The sequence below is a fragment of the Larus michahellis genome, chromosome 7 (genome assembly GCF_964199755.1).
Source record: "Larus michahellis chromosome 7, bLarMic1.1, whole genome shotgun sequence".
NCBI lineage: Eukaryota > Metazoa > Chordata > Aves > Charadriiformes > Laridae > Larus > Larus michahellis.
In genome coordinates, this window is record NC_133902.1 from 47,976,237 (window position 1) to 47,999,004 (window position 22,768).

General features: G+C 41.8%; 1 protein-coding gene across 4 annotated transcripts in view; it reads right to left on the reverse strand.

Moving 5' to 3' along the window:
- SEMA5B (semaphorin 5B) overlaps positions 1-22,768 on the reverse strand; it is a 272,794-nt gene that overhangs the window by 82,235 nt on the left and 167,791 nt on the right. For all 4 annotated transcript variants that reach the window (XM_074594864.1, XM_074594865.1, XM_074594866.1 and 1 more), the window contains one exon: positions 20,506-20,551. In XM_074594864.1, coding sequence (XP_074450965.1) covers positions 20,506-20,551 — 46 coding nt within the window. The remainder of the gene's footprint in view (positions 1-20,505; positions 20,552-22,768) is intronic.

The window sequence follows — 22,768 nt, forward strand, 5'->3', positions numbered from 1 at the left end:
CAGCCACCTGTGCAGACAGGCATGAGAGTGTTAGCAACTTTGTCCCTTAACTGAAAATGCAATTAAATATGCCTTCCTTCAGCCTATTTGCAGGGACACCCAGTTCTTCACATGTCGATTTCTGTTCATCAGTTCTATGCAGGCAGATTTTCTCAATTAAAAAAAAAAGGGGGGGGGATGGGGTGGTGTTGCGTGTTATTTCTGCATCTTTAGGAAGTCACATGAAGGAGAACAATCACAGGAGAAGGAGTCACGTACCTCGTGCAACACTACCCAACCAGAAATTAATAGAAATGGGCCACAATGGCTAAGCTCAGTGCATATCTGACTATTCAAATGTCACACTCCAACACAGAAAGAAAGAGTTAACGTCTCTTCTAATAAATTATAAGCATCACAGTTTGCTTCCAGTTCAGACTGCAGATCAACAGTGCTCTAGAAATTCCAGCTCGTCACGTGCTGTCAAATCAGTTATTCAGCACACAGTGCTGAGAGAAGCTTTCTAGATACATTTATTTAATTACCTGCACATCCTAGTGTTGGCATCCAAAGTACCTGCCTGTCACTAGCAAGTCCTGTTATCAATAGTTATGTGCATCCTCAAACGCTGATGTGAAAATCTCTTTGACTTCTATGGACCATCTTTTGCATTCAGGCCAGCAATTTATAATTAGTTCAAACACCACATATGAATTTAATAGATTAAGCATACACTAATCCCTGCACTGTACTTGCACAACAGAGGTTGTAGGTTTTTGTGCAAAACCAGAACATTGCTTTAAAACTGGAAAGTGAAGACTGGAAGAGAATAGGTTACATGCATATATATTGGGTAAATTAAACCCATTCTTCATTTCTAAAGTCTTTCATTACAAACTTATCCATCTGTTACCAACCTCACTTCCATTAAATAAGTACTCCATGCAAGCTACTGGCAGCCTCGCACGCCTGCACACAGAATCATGTTGTTCTCTCCTATTAGGGGAAAAAAGTGTAATACAAAAGTGTACATTGTGTACGTTTGGAAGGAGACAAAAAAAACCCCAAGTACAGACTTACTGCAAAAAAAAACCAGGGACTGATTCTGTGAGATGCCCAGCATTTCCTAAAAGGTACTGAGTTCCTCCGGTTTCTGCTAACGTCAGCAGAAGCAGCGCCTTGAGTCCCAGGCTCAGGTCTGCAGGGACTGCTAACGGCAGGAGCTTCCACTTCCATCAGCCCTCTGCAGTGCCCACAGGAGACTTCTCAATCTGCCCACAGAGTAAGGGGTGATTTTGGTTCCCCGCTTGTGCCACGCAGGGCACCCCGAGCAGAGCCTGCCAGTCACATCAGCCTTTGCTGAGTTATGCATGAGGAAGGAGGGCAGGAGGTGCTGTGATATGACAGTTATTGTTCACTAGAGACCTGAGCCGGCACAGCCATTTCTTTCCCTGGGTATTTATTTACATCTTCCTTTCCAGCAACTGTACAGGGCACTAGTATGTTCAGAGAATGTTCCTCTGGAAAAAAAAAGACTTGCTTTGAAGGCAGCTTCTTGGCTTGCTTATACTGGCCCAAAATTTCTGCATTTCTTATTTACATTTACAAAAATTTTTTGGATCAGCTCATTTCACAGCAAGGTATGGAAGCTCTTCTCCAAGTCTGGGAAGAAAGGAGCATGCAGGGACCATGTTTCTGCACTGCATTTAATATCTGCCAACTTTTATAGAAATAAAGCCCGTATTTACATACCCTACCAGACCAGTTTAGCTTAAGGGCTTTGCTAAATTGAGGTGCAGACCAAGTCCTCACACAGTGGCTGCTCAGAGGCCAGTTCATTCCTCTACAAGATTGTCAGCATCAATCTTTTCATCCATACTGATTAACAAATTTCAGACCTCTAAAATATCACCCATAGATTCTTTCTGATAATAACAAATCCATTTCATAAGTTTATTTCTATGTTTCTATATAGTTTGCGGTCTCTACACTAGATAGCACCAGTGTAATCAACCCTTCCCTGGGCAAATTCTACAGCATTTAAAAGAAATTGGTAAGTGCTGGGTCTTACAGCACTTAGAAGAAAAAAATCTTTGAAAGAAGCTCCATAGGCTGTATCCAGAAAATCCATGAAAAGGTTCTTGTTTAACTTAAGTTTCTATGATATGTACTGTAAAAACACATCTTTAGCTATCTCTTCCCTATTTAATCCTCCAGGACTTCTCCATAAAGACTTGCTGCCTTAACCTAAAAGTGGAAAGTTAAATTCCCTTTTTGAAGCATTGCTTTTTTCTCTCGAAGACAAGGCACATTTACAGTGCTCTATAAATAATAACTTATTGAAATCTAACTTCTTAATAATAAAGCACAGTAGCTTAATACCCTAGAGGCCATTTGTGAAGTTCCAACACTGGTAATTCATTAAAACTGTGATAAACATGTCTGATAGACAGATAACTAATACCAAAAGAACATAATGCCAAGCTTCAATAAATAGTTCTGCTACATACTGCAGTATACAAATTACAGATCGCTGCCGCGTGCAGTGACAGGCATGAGGAACGATCACAGGATTCAGTCAATTCATTGCAGGGAGAGGAAGGGGCTTGGATGAAGGGAGTTGCTTTGTGTTTTATCAAATTATAAATTGATTTCCCTTAAGTGTTGTCAGATCCTTTGAGATGTGGTAAAACTCAAGCTGTTTGCTTCTTTTCAACTTAACACCCATAGTGCCTATCAACAGACTGGCCCAGTCGCACGGCTCTTCTGGAGTGGCTGGACAGTAAGTCAGCTGGCACAGACCTCAAAATGTAACACTTAGAAGATGGAGGCTGGCAAACATGCAAAAAAAAAAAAAAAAATCCATCAGTGGGTTCCAGTTCTCATAACTTTAATCTTTGAATGAGACCTTCTCTCTATAAACAAAAGTCAGCCTCTTACTATACTGGGACTGATTTTGGCCTGACGTTTTTTGGCTGCTGAACACCATCACTCACTCTGTTCACATCAGAGCAGAAGTGGATGCTACATACTGGCATAGTAAGGATGGAATCAGAAAGAAGGACTTTCTCATTTTAAGAATGGATCTTTAACTCGGCTTCAAATAGTACCACCTTTCATACTCATGTTCCTCTATCTCACGGACTCTTATCACATCCTTACAAAGAGAATTGCAATAGTCCGAAGGAAGTTCCTCTGTCCTGGCTCACCTATTGTACAAAAACTATAGAAATGCTGTACGTCTGCACCCACTAGTCAGGGAGGAGAGCTTCCAGGAGATCTGATTATGTTCTCTTTTTTGGTTTTATTCTTAAGCCTCACTGACTTGGAGCCTGTCCTCCCACCTTATGTTTTCAGGCTGTATGCACAGATGGACGGAGCATCGCTGTAACCCCCGGCAGAACAGGGCTTCCAGGTATGGGAGCTCTACTTTCTCCGATCAAGTTATCCCAGCCCAATGAGCTACTGTACATCAGCTGAGTCATGGCAGCCCACTCTGTTCACGGTTCTGTCTTATCTCAAACGGAAGGTAAAATACCTGTTAAAATCCTTCACAGTCTTCCTGCGGCACAGACAGCACGTCCCAGTAAGCTCCTGTACCTCTGTTGTGTGTCTGTGCCTACAGACACAGCCTGTTATCAATGGCAAATGCTACCAACTCCCTTTTGAGGGAAAGTTTTCAGCTGTTTTGAGTTCTTCTTGGATGGTCAATGCTACTGATTTTCTCTCTTTCACAGCTTCAAAATCCCTTGTTATTTACTTGTATTATAGGAGCACGTAGAGGCACAAACTGATATTGTGACCCCCATATTTCTAGGCAATACACAAACATGCTGTGGGAGAGAATTTCTGTCTGAGAGCGCTTACAAGCCAAACAGAAAACACAGGCACATGGGAGGAAAGGAAAACAAGAAGCCCAGAGAGGTCAACTGACTAGGAAAAGCCACTGAGCATGTCAGAGGCAGAGATGAGCACTGAACTTTGCTCTCGTGAGGACTAAAACCTTTTCTGTCGAGCACAAAGTAAGTTCTTAGGTAGCATTTTGTTTTGCCAGTATCACAAAATGCATCCACTGAATCGGTGGTGCACAGAGGGAGCAGGTTTAGAGAGTAGAACAACAGGAGAGATGCCACGCATCCCATCCTTTCCGACATCTTCAGGCAAGGCCGCAGTCTAATGTATAAAAACATTTGTCCTGCAGAAGATTCCATTTAAACAACATACCATCTGTAAATCAGACATTCCCCCGTCTCTGCAGTGTCAGGTAGGAATTTACAACTCCAGACCGTGCATTTCCTTATCTGAAAGCAGCATTATATGAGGCTTAACAAATCACGGTTTCTACAGTGTAACCAAATGGAAAGTACTGTACAAGTATGAAGTCTTATTATTAAAGACAATTGTCTAAAGCTTTAGTAAAGAACATTTGATACCAAGTACTAAAACTAAAACAGTGTTTTCTAAGATAAACAATACATATAGGTAGTCCCATCCAGGCTACAACCTGTACTTTTCAGCTCTTTGGGAATTTTAGTGTACAAAGGACAGCTTATAATGGAGCAGCCAGCTCAACCTTGAGGAGGTACTGTCAAATTAAAATTCATATCTGAAGCAAGCAGATTGACTTGCCAGCGCTTTAAGCATACTTTCAGTAATCCTGGCGTAAAACATTTGTAACTCAATGCTGAATTCCACACAGAAGAGAATTTCAGCTTTTTTTATATAATGGAACTGTCTTTCTCATCCATATTTGCAGTTTTTGTAGTGCCCGTGAGCCTCCATCACAGCCCAGGACTCCTTGTGCAAGCCTGTGGAGGTGTAGCCTTGCCAAAATGCATTATAAGCAAAGCGTAACAATATATGAGGCATCGGGGTGCAGTGGATGGCAGAGGACAGAGACAACAACGCATAACCACACACAGAGAAACTCATCCCGAGGGTTTAGTAACCAGAAGAGTTAGTATACCAAGAATGGGATCCTTCCAAGACACAAAGAGGACACATGGGAGAAAGCAAGAGGAGAAGGCACGTTAACCACAGGGGAGAGACATGGGCTTCATGGGCTGATTCAAAGTGGGGCGAGTCTCTTACGGGAAGTGATAAGCAGGTCTGTGAACGACCCATAACATTAATGTAAGCACTAATGCAATGCAACAAGGATACACCCAAGAGGGGAATTAGTGGAAGGGTGCAGAGACCCTGGTGATCCAGCAACACGAGGAGCTACGGATGTGATGCTTTACCTGAACAGAAGGGCTTGTGGAAGCCAGGAATGATGCCCAGACTAAAGGTTTTTAGCAACAGATCAGATTGCAGTGCGGTCCATAAGGGTAAAGAAAGGAGTACACACTCTGCCGTGGCTACGTGCCGAGCTCAGACTGACAGCTACATATTTATGCAGCAACGTTAGATGAACACGCCAACATGTCACTTTGGAAGAAAGATACAGCTCCAAAGAAGAGAGATAAAAATGGCACTGGATTTCTGTTTCCACTACCTAGTGTTTGTATTTTTATCATTCTATATAAAGAAAAATGTCAGTCTGTGACAATGATTTCATTTTGCTGATGATCTACTTCATTTTGCTTGAAAGTGCTTAACACTGCAATGATTTAGCTGCTAGTACTATATGGGAATGCTTATCTTTTTTTGAAAACAACTTAATCTATTGGATATTTCTATTGCTTTTAAGCATACAAAAGCATGGACAGGGTGAAATGCAAATTTATAGTCTTAGTTAACTCAGATATTTGACAGCTTTCACCTGTAGCCAGTTTAGAATGAGCGACAACATCCAGAACTGGAGAACAGCACAGCGGATGTTAAAGAAAGATGACTTACAGTGTTTCCTATTACTGAAGATCAAAAGCATACAGAAACGGAGAGAAGACTTCTAGTATACTGGGTAATTAACAGCCACAGTGGAATTTGGTTTCTTGCCATGTCACATTCAGTTTATAGCTTATGACAACAAACATTTACTAAATGTACTGGAGATTAGAGAGACATAAGATTATATGATAAATCAATAAAATAACAAAATAAAGAGGTTAAAATACACTCAGTCAAAAATGATTAAAGAAAAATTCCACTACAGTCAAGCACAGCCGACGTACGTGCAGGTGTGGCTGACACTGGCCGGGTGGGCACCACACAGCACTCCCTCTCACACCACCAGCACTGTTTATTCTGTGAGGAACAGGTTTTGCTGTGGTTTTGGTTTTTTTTCTTCAGTTGCTATGAACAAGGTACCACAAGCTATTTCTAAGAAGCGAGCCAATGAATGGAGTCACAGCAATGGTCGCCCTTGATAAAGTTGGGGCAATTCTTCCTTCGAGGCCCCACTACCGCCAAAAGATGTCCATCTCCACCCCTTTATGTTCTTTGGCAGAGTCACCATTCAGAACTAAATCCCTCCTTCCTCTTTGTGGGCTCCACTGATGGATGTGACAAGACTTCTAAGCAGCCTCCTCTTACTGTTTTGCACAATGATTTCTGGAGTAGGAGGTTCAAAACCCCTTCCAATGGACCAGCCCATACTCAGTACAAAATCAATTTACCATGGCTATAGTCTCTTTTGTATTTCTGCATCAAGCAAGGCATTTTATTCTCCTTCATTTTTCTACTCCGGGTTTCCTTGCCATCGTGCCTCTTTGAAGCTCGCTGCTATGTAGAGATGTTAAGGGTTCTCCACTATACATTTTTTTTGTGTTCCCTCCCCCCCTGCTTCTGAGACAGACTGGACAAATCCTGCACAGTCAACCGAGTGCATTTTTGTGCAGCCACATTTAGAGCTCAGCTATGAAAAGCAATCTTCCCATACATGCTTCAAACCGAAAATGTAATCACTGAAGCACATGTGAAACCTCTGTGTATTATCAGCTTTCTCAAGTGGGGAAGTCTTGCATTCCTTATTCCTCTCCAGGTTACATCACCAAACATTCTTGTTCAGCATTTATTTGTTTGCTTTGAGAAGGAGCTAAAGTAAGTTTGAGGAAATGCCCAATTTGGATACGATTCTCCCAACAATTAGGCTGAGATTCAGGAATCAAAATCGGCACATCCTGCAGTATTAAAGAGACTAATGAAGAACTCAAGATGACGTTTTCACTGTTCTGTGCCTCCTGTTTTTCTTTAGGGAAATCACACCTATTGCATTAGCGGGGGGGCTAATACTCTTTCAGATGACAAACACTGCAATATATTCTCATTAAAACTGTGTAAGAGGTTGAATATGGTTTGAGCTCTGTCTTGGCTTGAAAAAAGGGGGAAGTGTGCAATTAAAAAAAATAAATGTGCATATGATTCAATTTATCCTATCAACATTCTTTTCTGGTTGTGCTCTTAAGCTTGGTGTAGTACAACCAAAAGGGAAAAAAGGCTTGGGAAATCTTTAATTAAGTGAAAGACGCATTATTGAGACCAAACGAAAGCTTTGAGATTACTTTAATTAGCCAAGGCCAGTTTTGTGCAAGCCAGAGAGACTGGGAAAGTTTTGCAAGGCAAGCTGAAAACAGAGATCCCGCCTGAGCCACGGGAACTTAAGTGAAACCAGACTCTCCTTCCTGCTCTTCCCTATTTTAAAGTAATAGTTTTTGAGTTTCAAGACTATGGGCAAAAAATTCTAAATCCTCAGCTAAAGAGGAGCCTTTGTACTTTCCCTATTCAGTTCAGCAGATGTATGCCTGAATTTCCATTTGTTTTGCAGACCTAGCGAAAGAATCCAGACTCCTTTTCCTAGAGACCAGGACTTTGACATGTACTGCGGAAGCACATGGAATACTCCTTTGCACTCTGCTAGGGATTTCTGCTTAAAGTTAAATGGTAATTCTTGCCCCAGTAAGCCCAAATCCAAGAGTTAAGGTGAAAGACAACATGTGGCTGCAAAAAAACAGGCAGAAAGAACAAGAGGGAGCAGTGAGATGACTGATATTTGCAATCAGGGAGTACACATGGTGCACAGGCAAGTGTGGTGCAAGCTTCTCAGGAAAGGTTTTGGCAGCACACCTAGATTTTGACCTTTAGACTCTCTAGCTTCTATGGGGTTTGGTGCTCAGCATCACAAACTGCCAGAAAGTGTCATTTCTGATAAAACACTAGTAACCAAGAATAAGTAGGACCTTTCAGATGTTACCAGGCTGGGCTGGAAGAGGAAGTCAGTGATGAAAAAAAGTCTCCCATGTTTCATAGAACGGATTTTGGTATATATTTTTTTTAATTGTTCTATAGCTACATTGTGCATTACATATCTGCTTTCCTCCGCCAGGTGCCTAACGCTCTTGATAAGCTAATTACAGCCTTCTGCTTATTTCATGTCAAGTTTAACTCCCCAGTCTCAGCCTAGCCTGCAGTTCTGGCATGTTTTTTTACTTAATCCAAGACCATCTGTGCTCCGTCAGCAAGGAACACTTAAATACAGAGAAAGTGAAGAACCAACAGTGTTGAATTCCCCATATGCTGCCCCCAACTCCTCTCCCCAGCATTTCCAATTAAGTGTGAAGCCAACATCCATCCCATCCTAAATACACTGGAAGCCTCTGAGCAGGCTACAGTTATCTACAGATGCAGCAACACTTTTCAGTGGTCAGTGGGGAAATGACAAGCCAGAAAGGACCTGAACCTCTCCATTTCTTTGTACCAAAAGCTTCACATTTCAAATACCATCGCATCACCAGCAACACATGCAGTGATTGAGTTCAGCTGTTGATCAATATAAAATCAAATACTTGTCTCAGAGGAGCACAAGGAATCAGTTGGAGAAAAAAGCAATGAGGTTGATTTATCAAGAATCTAAAAGATATTTCTTAAGCCTTATGTTTATTGCTGCAAAATGGAAGCGCACACCAGTTTAAATCAAAACTGGACTGCAACATTAGGGAAGATGGCGCTCTGCCCCTCTCCTGTCCCACCACAAAAAGTTAAATGTTTCTAACCCCTACTGTCCCCTCGCTGCCCAGCTGGATGCAGTCCCTGTCTGCTGCCGCTGTAAGCGGCCAGAGCCCCACCGCTGTGCCTAGCATCAATCCACCTAGCTTCCTCCTACGGCTGGGAAGCAGATGCCTTCAGACTCCCTGCTTGGTCTGTCACAGTTTGCCTTGCTTCTGCCTCCTCTTTTCCAACACCAGACGTCAGCAACTGATGCCGTAGTGAGCCGTGCCAAGCTTCATCTCAACAAGAAATTTATTTGGTCCTTCTCCTGCAAAGAAGACTCTGATGCAGTGTCTTTCATTCCTTCCTCCCAGCTCCTCTGTTCTGTTCTCCAGTCTGCACTCTCCTGCCAAGCCAGGATTTATTTTCCTATTTCCTTCAGTTTGAGTCCTGCCGTTACGTTCCCCCACCACCTGTCTCTTCTCTCACCTCCCTTTCCAGCACGTTTGCATTTGACCTCTACCGAGGTCAAAGATTCCACAAATGAGTTTTGAGAATATGCCTTATAATGAAGATGAGGGAATACAAAATGATTCTCCAACAGGATTAATGCAGCATACTTCTTTGTGCTGCTTCTGTCAAACTGCTTTTTGGTGGTTTTCAATGCTTTCACATTTATCTTGTATTGAAAAAAAAAAAATCTTTCTTTTTTCTGCCTTGTTCTTAAATCCTCAGTAACTGATCTCACAGCAAAAGCTACTAAATTTGTAACAATTATATTAGCCACATACATTTTTTCTCCTGTCACTGTGTTTACCACTATTATATTTATGAACCATTGATCATTCCTTTCTACCCCATGCATCAAAATCCTCTCCTCTTAGGCAACTGCACTTTGTCTCTTAATACTCCCAGGCTAACTTAAGAACATTTTGTCATTCTTAATAAAGCTTAAATCACTTCTTTTTGAGCAACATTGCAGCCTATTCAGGTGACTGCAGTCTTGTTATTCCTTTTTCTTTACTTATAAGGAATTAAAACACTCTATTTCAAAAACCTCAAAACCGTGCTTTGTCTCCTGTCTGAAGTGATTAATTAATAATTAAAATAATATATGGAATTTGATCCACATTCCTGACACAAAAGTGTTTCTGATGAAAACATATTTTTATTAACCCTCCCCTCAAGTTCTTTCCATACTGTTCTCTTTTTTAAAATATAAATAATCCTGTAAATTTAAGTATTTTTATCTGAAGTGCTATGTTTTTATTGCCTTTTTCCCCTACCAGACCCCAACTACTCTATTTCTACATTAAAAGGTCTTCATTTAAAAAGCTTAGAAAAAAGTAGTGAAAAATGGGTCCATTTTAAACACGTGGACATACTGAAATCACATAATTGCTTACCTAGAAAGCAGAGGTGAAGATAACAATTGCTTAATAATATATGTACTATGAATCAGAATATAACAACTCTGCAGACTCATGATTAAGGCAAATGCCCTACATTTACAAGTGCATATCATCATGTATAATACTTAGGTTTTAAACAGAAAGCCACATGTTTCAAAGCACTTCAAAAGGACAAGTATCATTATCTCAGCTTCACATGTGGAGAACGGAAAGCTCAGACTGGAGATGGCTGGAAACCACCTTACCTGCCCACAGCTGTTTACAAGCAAGGCAACTAGTTCATGCTATCCAAACTCTCCTTATAGACAATGGAAACATGCAATTTTTCTGCATATCTCCTTCCACTGACTCCCCACACTTGGTCTCCACAACCTCAGAAGAGCTTAGGCTGTACTCGGTTGCGCTACCAATACAAACATATTCAATAGCTACAACCATAGTGTGGTAACTTTTAGATGAAAAACACATTTCAGTTACAACAGACTACCTGTAAGATCAGTGTTCCCATTGACTGTTCAAGTTGTAGTGGTACCCAGCAACTTATTTATACCCCACAGCCACATCGCTCACCCTCTTCTAGTGGTACAACCCAACCTTCCTGTCCCATTACCCACCCATCAGCAGCCAACTCACAGCAGCTGTTGCCTGATGTTGTTTAGCTGGAGGTTTGCTACTCCTCCTGCTGCCCTGAAGAAAGGCTTCTGAGTCTGAAAACTTGACATCTTTTTCCAGTCAAGGTGGCTGGAGATGCTGTAGGCATAGTTGAGTTTGTGTCTGTTTACTTGACTGTCCTCTTAGCACATGGGTTGTGCTTTCCTTGAGCTCAGCCTGGGAAAGGTAGATGAAACCTTGGAGGCCAAAGCTCTTTGGGGCTCTCAAAGGATTCAGGGAAGGTGCACCTGCCATGCTGAGGCAGGATCGATGTCCTGTGGGAGTGATGAGCAAACCGTTCCCATCTCTGCTCCCCAGCTCTGGGTCTCTGGTAACAGCTGGGCAGGCCACGTTACTGACTCTGCTGCGCAGCTCCAGGCTCCGATAATCCCCTCGTATTAGTCATTCAGAACTGTTGCTGTTAAAAGAGCTGTAAAACACACATCAGCTAAACTGTTACTAACAGAGAAAAGTAGGATTATTTATCTAGGGAAAAAAAAAGCGTGCACTGACATGAAATGTATTTACTATAAAATAGTTCTCTTTTTTTCTAAGAGCTCAATAGTTCGTTTTAAAGGAAACATATGAGGTCATTCATGGGCCCTTTTAGAGAGGTGCAAATCAATAAATGGTGATTTTTTAAAGCGCTCTTTATAAATGACTGGATGCTATCAGGGTCAAACTTAATCCTCTACAGAGAGCCGGTGCAAGGGACGTGAATCATTTAAATCTCTCTTAAGCTCTGCTTTGAGAATAAAATGTAGATATTTCCCCGTATTCCCAGTCTTAAAAAAAAACCAAACCTGCTGCTTCTTGGCAGCAAGTGGCCCAGATACTCCATTGTTCGTCGTGTAAGATGCACTCCTCTGTGTTATCAAGAACTTGTCTTACTTCTGACTTCCCAGTATGTGCAGCTCAGCTCCCAGGCCACGGACAGGTCGGGGCACCAGGTCCCAGGTAGGAAATGCATTTCACTGAGTGCAGAGCCCTGAGAAGTGTCACACTTCAGCATTGGCTGCAGCAGGGTGCTGGGACCTCTCCCCAGGCTCCACTGATGGGCAGCTCGCCACCTCCGCAAAGCCGGGCTCGCTGCGTGGGGCAGAGATTGTGGGAGGCATCACCTCCTCTCCAGGAGAGCGTGAAGCAGGAGCCGACTGCATGAACCCTGCACTCGGCGTGTGAAACTCAGTCGGTCGCTGTTGCCACATCAACAGCTTTTAGCGAAGGTGCTGCATTAAACCCATCCTGCATTAGAGCCTTCACTAACGATCGCATCGGAGCGCCCTAATTGGGACAGGAGCAACTAGGAAATGCCTTATGTGCCTTGTGGTAAGACAGCATTTGCAGGTAGAGAATAAACCTCTCCCACGCCTAAAAATACCCCACATCCCTAAAATACTAATAATAAAAAAGCAGTGTGTTTTTATATAAATCTCAGTTTATATAAGTGTCAGTTTATCTAAGGTGTAGCCTACAACAAGAGGCAGATTTGCCTCTCAGGAACATCAGCAGAGCTGGATTTGTTGACAGCAGCCACAGATGAACGCGTGTGTCAGGGCAGGGGACAGCCAGGGCATAAGTACACGCAGATCCCCGAGAGCTGGTGGAGTGGGAAGCAGCCTACAGAGAAAAAGGAGTAAACAGGCAAACCAAAATACGTTTTGCAAAGATACAGAAGCAACGTTGGTGACAAGAAATGAGAAGTCCAACGGATATTTTTCTTTTGAATTTTCATTTTTTTACCTCCCCTTTCTAAAGGATGTTTAATGGTCCCGACTGTAAGTTGCAAGGAGTAAGAACATTAGTCTTCATTCCCTACACATAAAACGCCTGACAGGGTTTTATCAAATAAAGAGACCAATATGCTACTGTTATCAGTAAGTGACTTCAGCAGCTAATTAAATTCTCAGTTTCTGAATCCTGCTCATAATGTTTGCTGACAAAGACCAAAACCCCTGTAGTAATTCTGGCTTTTAGGTGAGGTGAGGCAGGGAAGGAGGGAATGACAACTAACAAATTACCCAGGAAAGCGAGCTGGCAATCCATGGCCGACAGTCATCACGCAAACCTCACTTCACCGTGTGAGTGTAACTGTGATGTAAATCAGCTCCGTGGCCTTCACTGACTCCAGGAAGGTTGCCCTGCTTAATGCCAAGGATGAATCCAAACAGGTATAGCTCCCGAACCTCCTATATGTGCTATACAACCCTATGTATACGATCCTCCTGCGTATGGGTACATACATATGTATAGGTATAAATATATATGTAAATGTATATATGAGAACTTCCTATACCATGCCTAAATAGTCACTTTAGAGGGCAAGTACATTGATCACAACTAGGCAGTGCACTCTGAGCCAGTTTAGCAAATCTATGAATGCACGTATTGAAACGTATTCTCACTCGGCAGAGCATGCAGCGTGCTCTTAACTCGGACAATTCTCAAAGGAAAACAGGCATTTATTTAAAGCTAAACCTGGGCTTAAAAGCTTTGCTGGCTATAAATGGACTCCTGAGTTGGGTTCTCTCAGACAGAGGGGATGTTGTGTTCAGAAATCACTCAACACTATGAGGTGTGAGAAGAGATTTGCTTTCTCTGCTCTCTGAATTTCAGCTGATGAGTAACATGAGCACAACGTTTGTTCCCAACAGCTTATGCCGGAGCCTATCAAAGAACATAAAGTACCGTTCCCTGCAGCGAGGAGCTGCAGAAGTGCGTCCTTGCAGGATGAAGTATGGCCTTCTGGCATGGCCATCTCCAGTCCGACATGCCTTGTTTTCTTCCCCATCTCCCACCCCAGGTAGAAATGTCTCTCTCAGATAAATCCTGAGAAGGGAGACCTGCACCTGAAAGCTGCAATCTAACTCCTGATCAGTCATTTTGAGGAAGAGTGTACTCAGGGAGAAGATTTGATTTGGAAACCTGAAACCATAAGAATAAAAAGCTGAATTTGCCAGAAAGTTTGTTCAGCCAATATAAGCTTTATTATGGAATAGCTTTAAACCTCTAGGCTGAGAGTGAGAGGTTTTAGGTGCAGCTTTGGAAGGTGATTTATGAATAGATTTATATGTTAATCTGTTAATAAAAAATGTAGCGTACTGATAAAATATGTGACAATCATAACTCAGCTATGAGCCACATATTAAAGACTGCATCTGCTCTAGTAGAGATTTTGATTATGTTTTTAAACGAGGGAACTGCATTGGTCTGAAAATAAAGAAATAAATGTTTTATCTAGAAATATGTGTCATATAATTCAAAGAAGTATCTGGGAATCTGCAAGAAACAAATAATAAACTGCTTTTGAGAAAATGATTTCTGGAAAGTGAAGCTTATTCCTGAACATTTCAAAATGGAGTTCCTGTCAGGCGGCTCAGTGGTACATAAAGATAGGCAAAGTATTCTCACTCTTTCCTGAAATTACTTCCCAAACTGGATTTTAAATTGGATGATAATCTTGACGCTCCAACTAGATTGAAGAAATAAATATATTCAGCAAACTTGGGCCAACTTCTGAGCACCCTGGGTTTGCGCTGTCATATCAATGCCTGGTTTCCTCACGATTTTCGAAAGGATATTTTGAAAAATGGGAACGACTCTGGCTCAAGGATGTTTCTGCAAGAAAATCTGAAACACAATACTTTTTTACCTCTTTTTATTGACAAAACTCACAGCACTTTATAAAGGAGTGCTATATCCCCATTTCGCACACGAGCAAACCCCAGGCAGATCAACCGGGCAGATTAACTTTCCCTCAGGCACCCCTGGGCAGAGCCAGCAGTACAAATTCGGGCCCTCCAAGCCCCGTCTGGTGCCTACCCGGCATCTCCCGGGGAGGTAAGAGTTATCTCTTATTTGTAAGTTTTCTGATGAGCGCCAGGGCTTTGTGAACGTATTCTGAATCCTTAAAATTTCCCAGTGAAGTATTTTCACCAGGAAAGATTACTTGAGTGACAATTTGTGCTGTAAACTATATTACTCACTGCTCCCCGTTGGTTTTGTTTATCATACTTTATTCAACTATACAGAGAAAAAACAAGTCAAACTCTGCCACCTCTCCTCACACTTTTATACATTTGCAGAGCATGTTTCTTGTCAGCACACATAAATGTGGCACTACTGAGCCCTAAATAAGTAGAAAACAATGCATTTAATGCTCGGTTTGATTGAAAGTGCAAAATATGAAACCTGTTCCGTTTGTTGCTATGTGACATATTGAGGCCTGGTAGGCAAGTTTTATTATTATTAACTACACTTTGTTGATACGTACTGTTGATTTACCAGTGATTATGCCACAGAGTTAAAGATTCCTCCGGGGACTAGCAGGGAGGGAAGTGTGTCTTCAAGAGCAGCTGTGCAGTTTAAGATCTTCACCTCTGTAGCAGGGACGTTTCTGCTTCTTGGATTGAGGGAAGAAAAATTGGAGTAAACCCATCCTTTTGGAAATGCACTGGATACGTTCATCTGCTACAGGACCATATGGAAATGTTTTGTCTCTGTTTCAGGTTTGAAAAAATGCCCATTCCAAAGCCCCACGCCATTAGCAGAAAGAAATTGATTTCAATAAGCTTCAGATCAAGGCTTAAGAGCTGATGCCGCCTAAGCACATTGCTAACTTTAAGCTTGGGTTTAAGTCTTAGGCCTCCAGTGGGACTGAGAAGTTCATCAAGTTTTACCCTAGTGACTGGGTAACGCTCTCCAAAGTGCCCACATGAATGTCGATGCTCTTATTTATACATTTGGAGCAAAATTTCAAAAGCAAATGAAGCTGTGTGTTTTGTAGCATTTTCATGTTTTGCAGTGGGGTAATTGCAGATCTGTAACTGGAGATCTAGATTCTGGCAGCCCAGCTGGTACTGGAGAGTGCGTAACTCCACAGGCAATCCTACCAAATTCAGGGTTATGACTACTGGGGAACTAACACGCTCTCTCTCTGAACTTAGTCCTCGCTTAATTTTTTTGTCCTCAGGAAAAAATATTAGATTGTTAGTTAAAGCATATTTTAATCTCAAAAGTTTTGTGTCTTTCTTAGCAGATGAAATAACTTATGTCTTCCAAATAGTTTTGCGAAAGGTACGCCCATTTATTCTTTCATATTCTGCTAAAATACAGTTTATTTTTAAGAAATGGAATACATACTGGCTTTTCAAGTATTTTAAATACTATTAACCTGAAGCTTCACAGGGCTGGTTAGAAACTTTTTCATAAGAGATCTTCCACTAAAACAAATAATTGAAATCAAAACATTTTATGAAATTCTAATAGTTTCTATTAAACTTATCAGATGAGGGTTCAGAAGAGAACCTTGGATCCAGAGGGAAATTTTTGGTCACAAGCATAAAGGAAATAAGAGGAAAAAAGTTGCCCCAAACAAACCAGGTCAATCGCTTGAGATGAGAGAAAAGCCCATTCAAATCTTCTCTCTTGATGCTTCAGAAAATAACTTGACCTAGAATATTTGCATCCCAAGTAACCATGTGTCTATCTCCTTCTTTTTCAGATTTTACAAAGATGTCAAAAAGTCTTGTTTTCATCTCAGTGAAAAAAGGTTGGAAATCTTAGCATCTCAAAAAGGTTCAAAAAATCATTTCACGCTCAGTTCAATTAAGAACTCTAAGTTCCGGGTAAAATCAGGGTGAACAGGGGGTAGGCACTGCACTGGGACTTATGAAATGCCTGCCAAGTAGCCTGCTTTTAGCTCACACCAGAGAATAGCATTGCTTGCTAAGAAGTCCTAATCAGCATCGTGCATTTTTTAAAATTTGCTTAAAGGCTTATGTTTTTAAAATGACCCTTCCACCTACTCTATTAATTACAAACTCCAGTATAAAATGGACTTTTCTATGGCCTCATGTGAAAGCTGCAGATTAGGAACTAACCTTGTTTCAGACCCATGCATAAATTAAACAGCATGTGCTCAAGTGCACATCATTTTAAAAATGTGTTCTATAAAATGCCTAATACTTCAAGCTTGGAATGCATAAAAGAGGACCGTTTAAAGATGGAGATGAAACATGTTGCAGGGATTTTGCTTAAAAGAGATGCTAAAAGATTTAGGGAACAGTATCCATTTTAAAACTATGCTTCTTGACTGCTGCAAGAATTTGAATACTACATGCCAAAGTTTCCAAAATTAACAGGTGCTTCTGGATACACCATGTGGAGCATCTCAAGATGATGATTTTCAGAAATTCTTTAACAATGTGCCTCAATTTTGGCAAGAAAGACAGGTAGACAGAATCACAAATGATCCCCAAAATACCTTGGCATCAACTTCCTTCTGGATATTGACATTCAGCCAAAAATGTTTCTCACAAAAAAAATTAAGCACCACCACTAAGGTTTCTCATGCAACTACAACTCATCTGGTGTAAGGTTTCTCAGGTCCCAAGCAGAATTTCTCAAACACAGTTCAGAAACAAAGAGAGAGGGGGGAAAAGTCTCAAAGAAGTTGAGACATTTTGTTCTGCAGAGCAGGAAACAAGCTTCTTCTGCTTCAGTTTCTGCTCCGCTCCACTCACTAGTTCTCATGTAAAAGCTCAGTGCTACAGTCTTGAAGAAACAACCTCAGCAGAACCAACAGCAAATTCAAAGTGAGGAGAAAACTTCAGCACGTGGTAGAGCAGCTGAGAGCTCAGAAAGGAAAAGAAATGACCCCTTTATAATACGGTCCAACAGCTGACACATCCTAAAATCTACCTCACTTCCTCCCCTCCCCTGAAATCTCAACTGTTCTATAGGATAATGCTATCTTTTTACACAGCTCTTATCCAGTAACTTGCCCATATAATGCTAAATTTTGTCTTTTAGTCTACTGCACTTCCAAGACAATAACTTCCTATCCAAACTACGTGGAGTGGCTACATGATACTCGAGTGTGTTCTTTGCTGTGGAGATTACACAATTAAGTTTATGCTAATGGTAGTCCAACACAGATTCAGGAGTAATACCATAACTTTGGCTTCTGGAACTGAAGACTTCTAAAATGTATTTCCAGGAGTGACAGTTTCACAAGATGATCCTTGAAGTTGAGGGAGAACTCACGCTCATTTTAATTCATTTGCCTTGGTCTTAAATGAAAGGCCTCCACGGCCATTCAACAGGTAGAAGGAAAGAGGGCGGCCTTTTAGTGTCTGGGTGCTGAAAACCTTTCTAAAACCAGAGAGTAACGACATGGTTAACACTGGGTTTGTGATACACCGTATTAGTAAAGGGGATTATAATCCAGAAACAGAAGAATTTATTCCTGTTGGAAAGCAATGAATATAGTAATGCTGTGACGAAAAACATTATGGCCTGCTCAATGGCAGAAAATATTCATTTTCTGGTTAAAGAACAGATAACTGTCACAGAAAACACGCATTAGGTGGACTGAGCTAGTAAATCTACCCATTAGAGAATGAGAGACTAAAGTACTGGATTTGCTGTGCGAGCAAGCGGTGGCACAGGGATATTGCTCCTGCAAGATGCTGTTGCCAGCCTTACTGAAAAGACAAGAGTCATCTCCTTCAGAGGAGCACCCTGGCCTTGGCCTCCTCTCCTTTCCATGGCAGCTGTGGGGCTCAAATGTGCCCTTGCCTTTTCCCCACAGGGACAGTGCAGCCTAGGGATATAGCTGATTGCACAAGAACACTCAGTGAAAAACAGCTTTAAACTTCACCTAACCATGCTGTAGAGAGGTATATTTCTCACAGTGCCAGGCTTTGCCCCATGACCAGCATATCCTGCTGTCTCTGTAGATTGTGCTCCTCATGTTCTTGCCCTCACCTCATGGAAGCACAGATGCAAGGGAGCAGACATCTGTCAACACAATCCTGCACCTTGAAGCAGATTTAGCACCACTGGCAACCTAAACAGTAGGCACCATGAGCAGGAATAAATCAGCCCACAATCTGAAGTTGAAAAACTATCCCCAAATCAGGCCTGACAAGATCCACACTGTATTTTACTTGCAAGCAAACAGGAGATCCAAACCAACCCAAATTAGCATTGCGATTACTTCTTAAACTGCAGATTCTTTGCATTTCTTGTCTCGCTTTCTGAACTGATCTTTAAAATGATGCACAGCGAAGGGAAGGTGGGAGGGGGTGCCTCTAAGCCACATCATCTGCGTTATGGAAACAAGCCAAGCAGCTACTTAGGCAACCATTAGGTCAGGAAACAATCGCTTCCATCATTCCCAACACGTGTGTCAACATAATTCCATGCTCTCTTTGTCATGCAAAAAGTCTTGGCAAAGTGACCGGATACACCCAGAAAGCAGGAGCAAACTAAGCTCATTATGTTAACCGGAGATCCCACAGCATCCTCCAGTGCCATAGAAAGAGGCTTCCCATGTTTTGCAGTGTAGGAAAGGAAACTGCACTGAAAAGGGCCCAAGCCAAGCCTGACTTCAGAAGCGTATAAGGAAAATTTGCAATTGGGTTTCGTGGAAGGGGATCCCTCGTCTGACAAGCACAAGAGGCTGTGTCAGGCAGTACGATAACAGGCACTGCAGAAGGTATGACACTTCGCATAACTACAGAGACTTCCCTCTCCTGTGGGCTCGCTGGAAGCCTTCCAGCCATGCTAATATGGCTCTGCAAAGGGAAACTACTGCCAAATGGGAGTATCAGCTTCTCTAACTCTTTATTGTTGTCATTGGTAACTCCGGACTTTGTTTTCCTTTTAAAGGAAGATTCAATGCCTTTTACAACCATTAAACATCTTTTCTTCTCTCCATCTATACTTGTAACTCTTACTAACAGCAAAAGGCTTGTGCACATCAGAATGGCTGGCAATACTACCCTAATGGCTTCTTTGCATGGTCAGGTACAGGAGGAAGGCCTTCCAATCTGTCTGAAAAATGTTGAATACATCTCTGGTGCTCTAGCAACTGTAGAAGATGGTAAATATCCCAGAGCATAAGTAGTTATTTATTTAAAGATAAGCAGTTGGGGTTTTCACTAACAATTCTTGCAGCATCTTTCAATTCCAGATTCAGTGCAGTGGGAGGAAAGTCCTAATACTGCTGGATATTTGCAAGCCCTTTCAAACTTTAGCTGCTTTGCCTCCATTCTGCCATGGGTAACACACATTTTTCAACCCATTTTGCCTCTCAAATGCTTGCAAGTCCAATCTTGCTTTTTGTAATGCATTCAGCAAAACACAACTCCTCAGCAATCCATGTTCACAAAGGCCAACCATGGCTAAAAACAAGGGTGGACGAGAATAGTAAAAGCTTCTTCTACATGTTGCTAACATCTCCTCTAATGAAAGCCAAGGATTTTTATTGATCGTTGTGTTTAAGCCTGTATCAGTCACACTGCATGCTTTGTTCCTTAAGATGCCATATTTTTGGCAGATCTCGTTACCACCTAAACACTGAAGAAACAAGAGCAGAGCGCGCTGTTCAAATGGGCAAGTGTAGAAGAGCCCTTCCCCCAGCATTATTGTTGGAGTGGGAATAAGCATCTGGTTCTGACTTTGTCTTCTCCGTGCTCCATCGCTCTGGGCAAATTTACACTATACAGCCTTCTGAAAATGTACACCAAATATTACAGAACATTCATTAGCAAGTCAAATAAAACAAGAGAGTAAAAAGTGAACATACCTGAATAAGAGAAACATTGTGTAGACTAAGTCTGAAGAGGTAGTTCCTGCATGAACAAGCAGAAAAATTACAAACCATTAGACTACCAAAGAAGGAAGGGGACAAGTTATAAAAGCAAGTCATAGTTTTTGGTCATTCATTTCTACAAACAAACATCTTTTCTTGGACTCCTCTCCACAGAATGTAAAAACAGTTATATGCCCTTTGTTTATCAGTGTCTTATTGAACCTTGTAACAAAGTTCTGAGCAGATCTGGAGTAAAATATTCCAGAACCCATGATGAAGAACCACAATGAAATCCCAAAAACACAGGGACTCTTTGCAAGCCCTCAAAGGGCTTTGGTTGAAGTCCCGTATGGGCTCTGCTCATGTTTTTCTCCACATTCTGAGAAAACTGGGGTTGGACAGAAGCCAGCTGGAGCAAAGCTGACTCTTGTAGTATGCTTCCCTCAAGCCTGTCCTTGTGGAGACTCCCATTCAGAACTTTGTGGAAAAGGAGGAGAAGAGGACCGATGCTTCTCAGCAGAATCTCTCTGCACAGAAAACCAACAGGGAAATCAAAGCAGTGACTGCAGATACTCCCAATCCTCCTGTCATCGCATCTCCACAGGCAAAGCGAGGGAACTCCTGACAGAAGTCACTGCAGCATGAGATACCACACATCAGCTGAGCTCCTGTAACCCTCCTTCTGTATGTTCATATCCTGTCACAAATAGGAGGGAACACACGTTCACAGAAACATCTATGGATGAGGCTTAGTTAACAGGATTTATCTCACATTTTTGCTTACTAAGACAATGCAGTTACCAGGAATCAGCTGACATACTAAGCCATACAGACTTGAGCGTGTGCTTGAGGGTTTTGGCCATGTCTAACTTCATATTTTTGCATCCCATCTGTCAGGGAATCTGAAGAGCTGTGATCCTTTTCCAACATCCCTGTCACCCCAGTCTCACAAAGAAGACACATTTATATTATACCAGGCGAACCACATTTTTGGAGGTGGCTCTATTTAATCCCTGGAGGTGTTGAAGGCCAGGCTGGATGGGACTTTGAGCAACCTGGTCTAGTGGGAGCTGTCCCTGCCCAGGGCAGGGGGGATGGAATTAGATGATCTTTAAGGCCCCTTCTAACCTGAACCATTCTGTGATTCTATAAATTGCAGCTTTGATGATATAGCTCCATCTGCTCTACAAGTGCAGTAGACAGACATTCCCCTACCTAGTAAAAATGCAAATTCCTAGTCTTAGGTCAGTGAAGTCAAGAGAAATCAGTGGAAAGCTCCTATAGTAATGAAAAGGTTCTAAGGACTCTTCTGAAGAGTCTTCTTAAGGGTCTGTAGTCAGCAGCACACTCTGCCCAAGCAAAGAAAATAATTCAAACTTTGACATACGAGAGATTCATATTGGGTCACAGTGACCACTACACGGCTTGAGCAATTTTTCCTTCTTCTGTTATGTCTCACTTGTATATCACCTAAGTCATAATCATGGAGTTGCCTGTATACTTTGTCCCACTTCTACAAATAAATCACAAGGTCTCAACTGCTGCTGACTGTCAATAAAGAAGGATGGGAACAAGGATGATGGGGAACTTGGGAAGTCAAACTCGTGGTACCGAATCTTCAGTTGATGTTGCTTTGATTTGCATCATCCTGTTCTATACTGGGACTTGTTACCTGGAGAAGAATGAGATCCATTAGCAATATCCGAACAAAATAATTATTATACCCCCTGTAAGTATGCAGAGTAGTACACACCCCCCCGAAGTCTCCATCTTCTCTCCTAGTCCTGTCACTGGAGATCCAGCAGTTCTTTTGTACAGTCTGAAACCCTAATTCTGCCTCAAAGGGCAGCACACTTTCCCAAGTAATTTGTTATTAACACTTTAGCATCAGCCACAGACTTAAATATAATGTCCTGCAGGTGCATGCAGCAGACCAGAGGCACTGAGCTTACATACAGCTAAAATTTCGACATGGAGAGAGATTCTCATCTAGTGACTGCTCTGACAGCTCCCTTAGAAAAGCCCATGCTACTCCCACCAAAATATTAATGCAACTCCAGGACGTGAGATATCATGGAATAAGTCTTCTCCTGGAGAAGTTAAGCATATCACTGGCCTCCAGTCTTACAGCACCCTAAGGAGAAAGTTCTCATAACCAGAGACTTGAAGTTGCTTTCCCGTTGTTAAGCATGCTATTTAAATGCATTGATTTTGGAAGTCTTTTAATGCAGATTTCAGCTCCTTGTTTTAGCCTTGT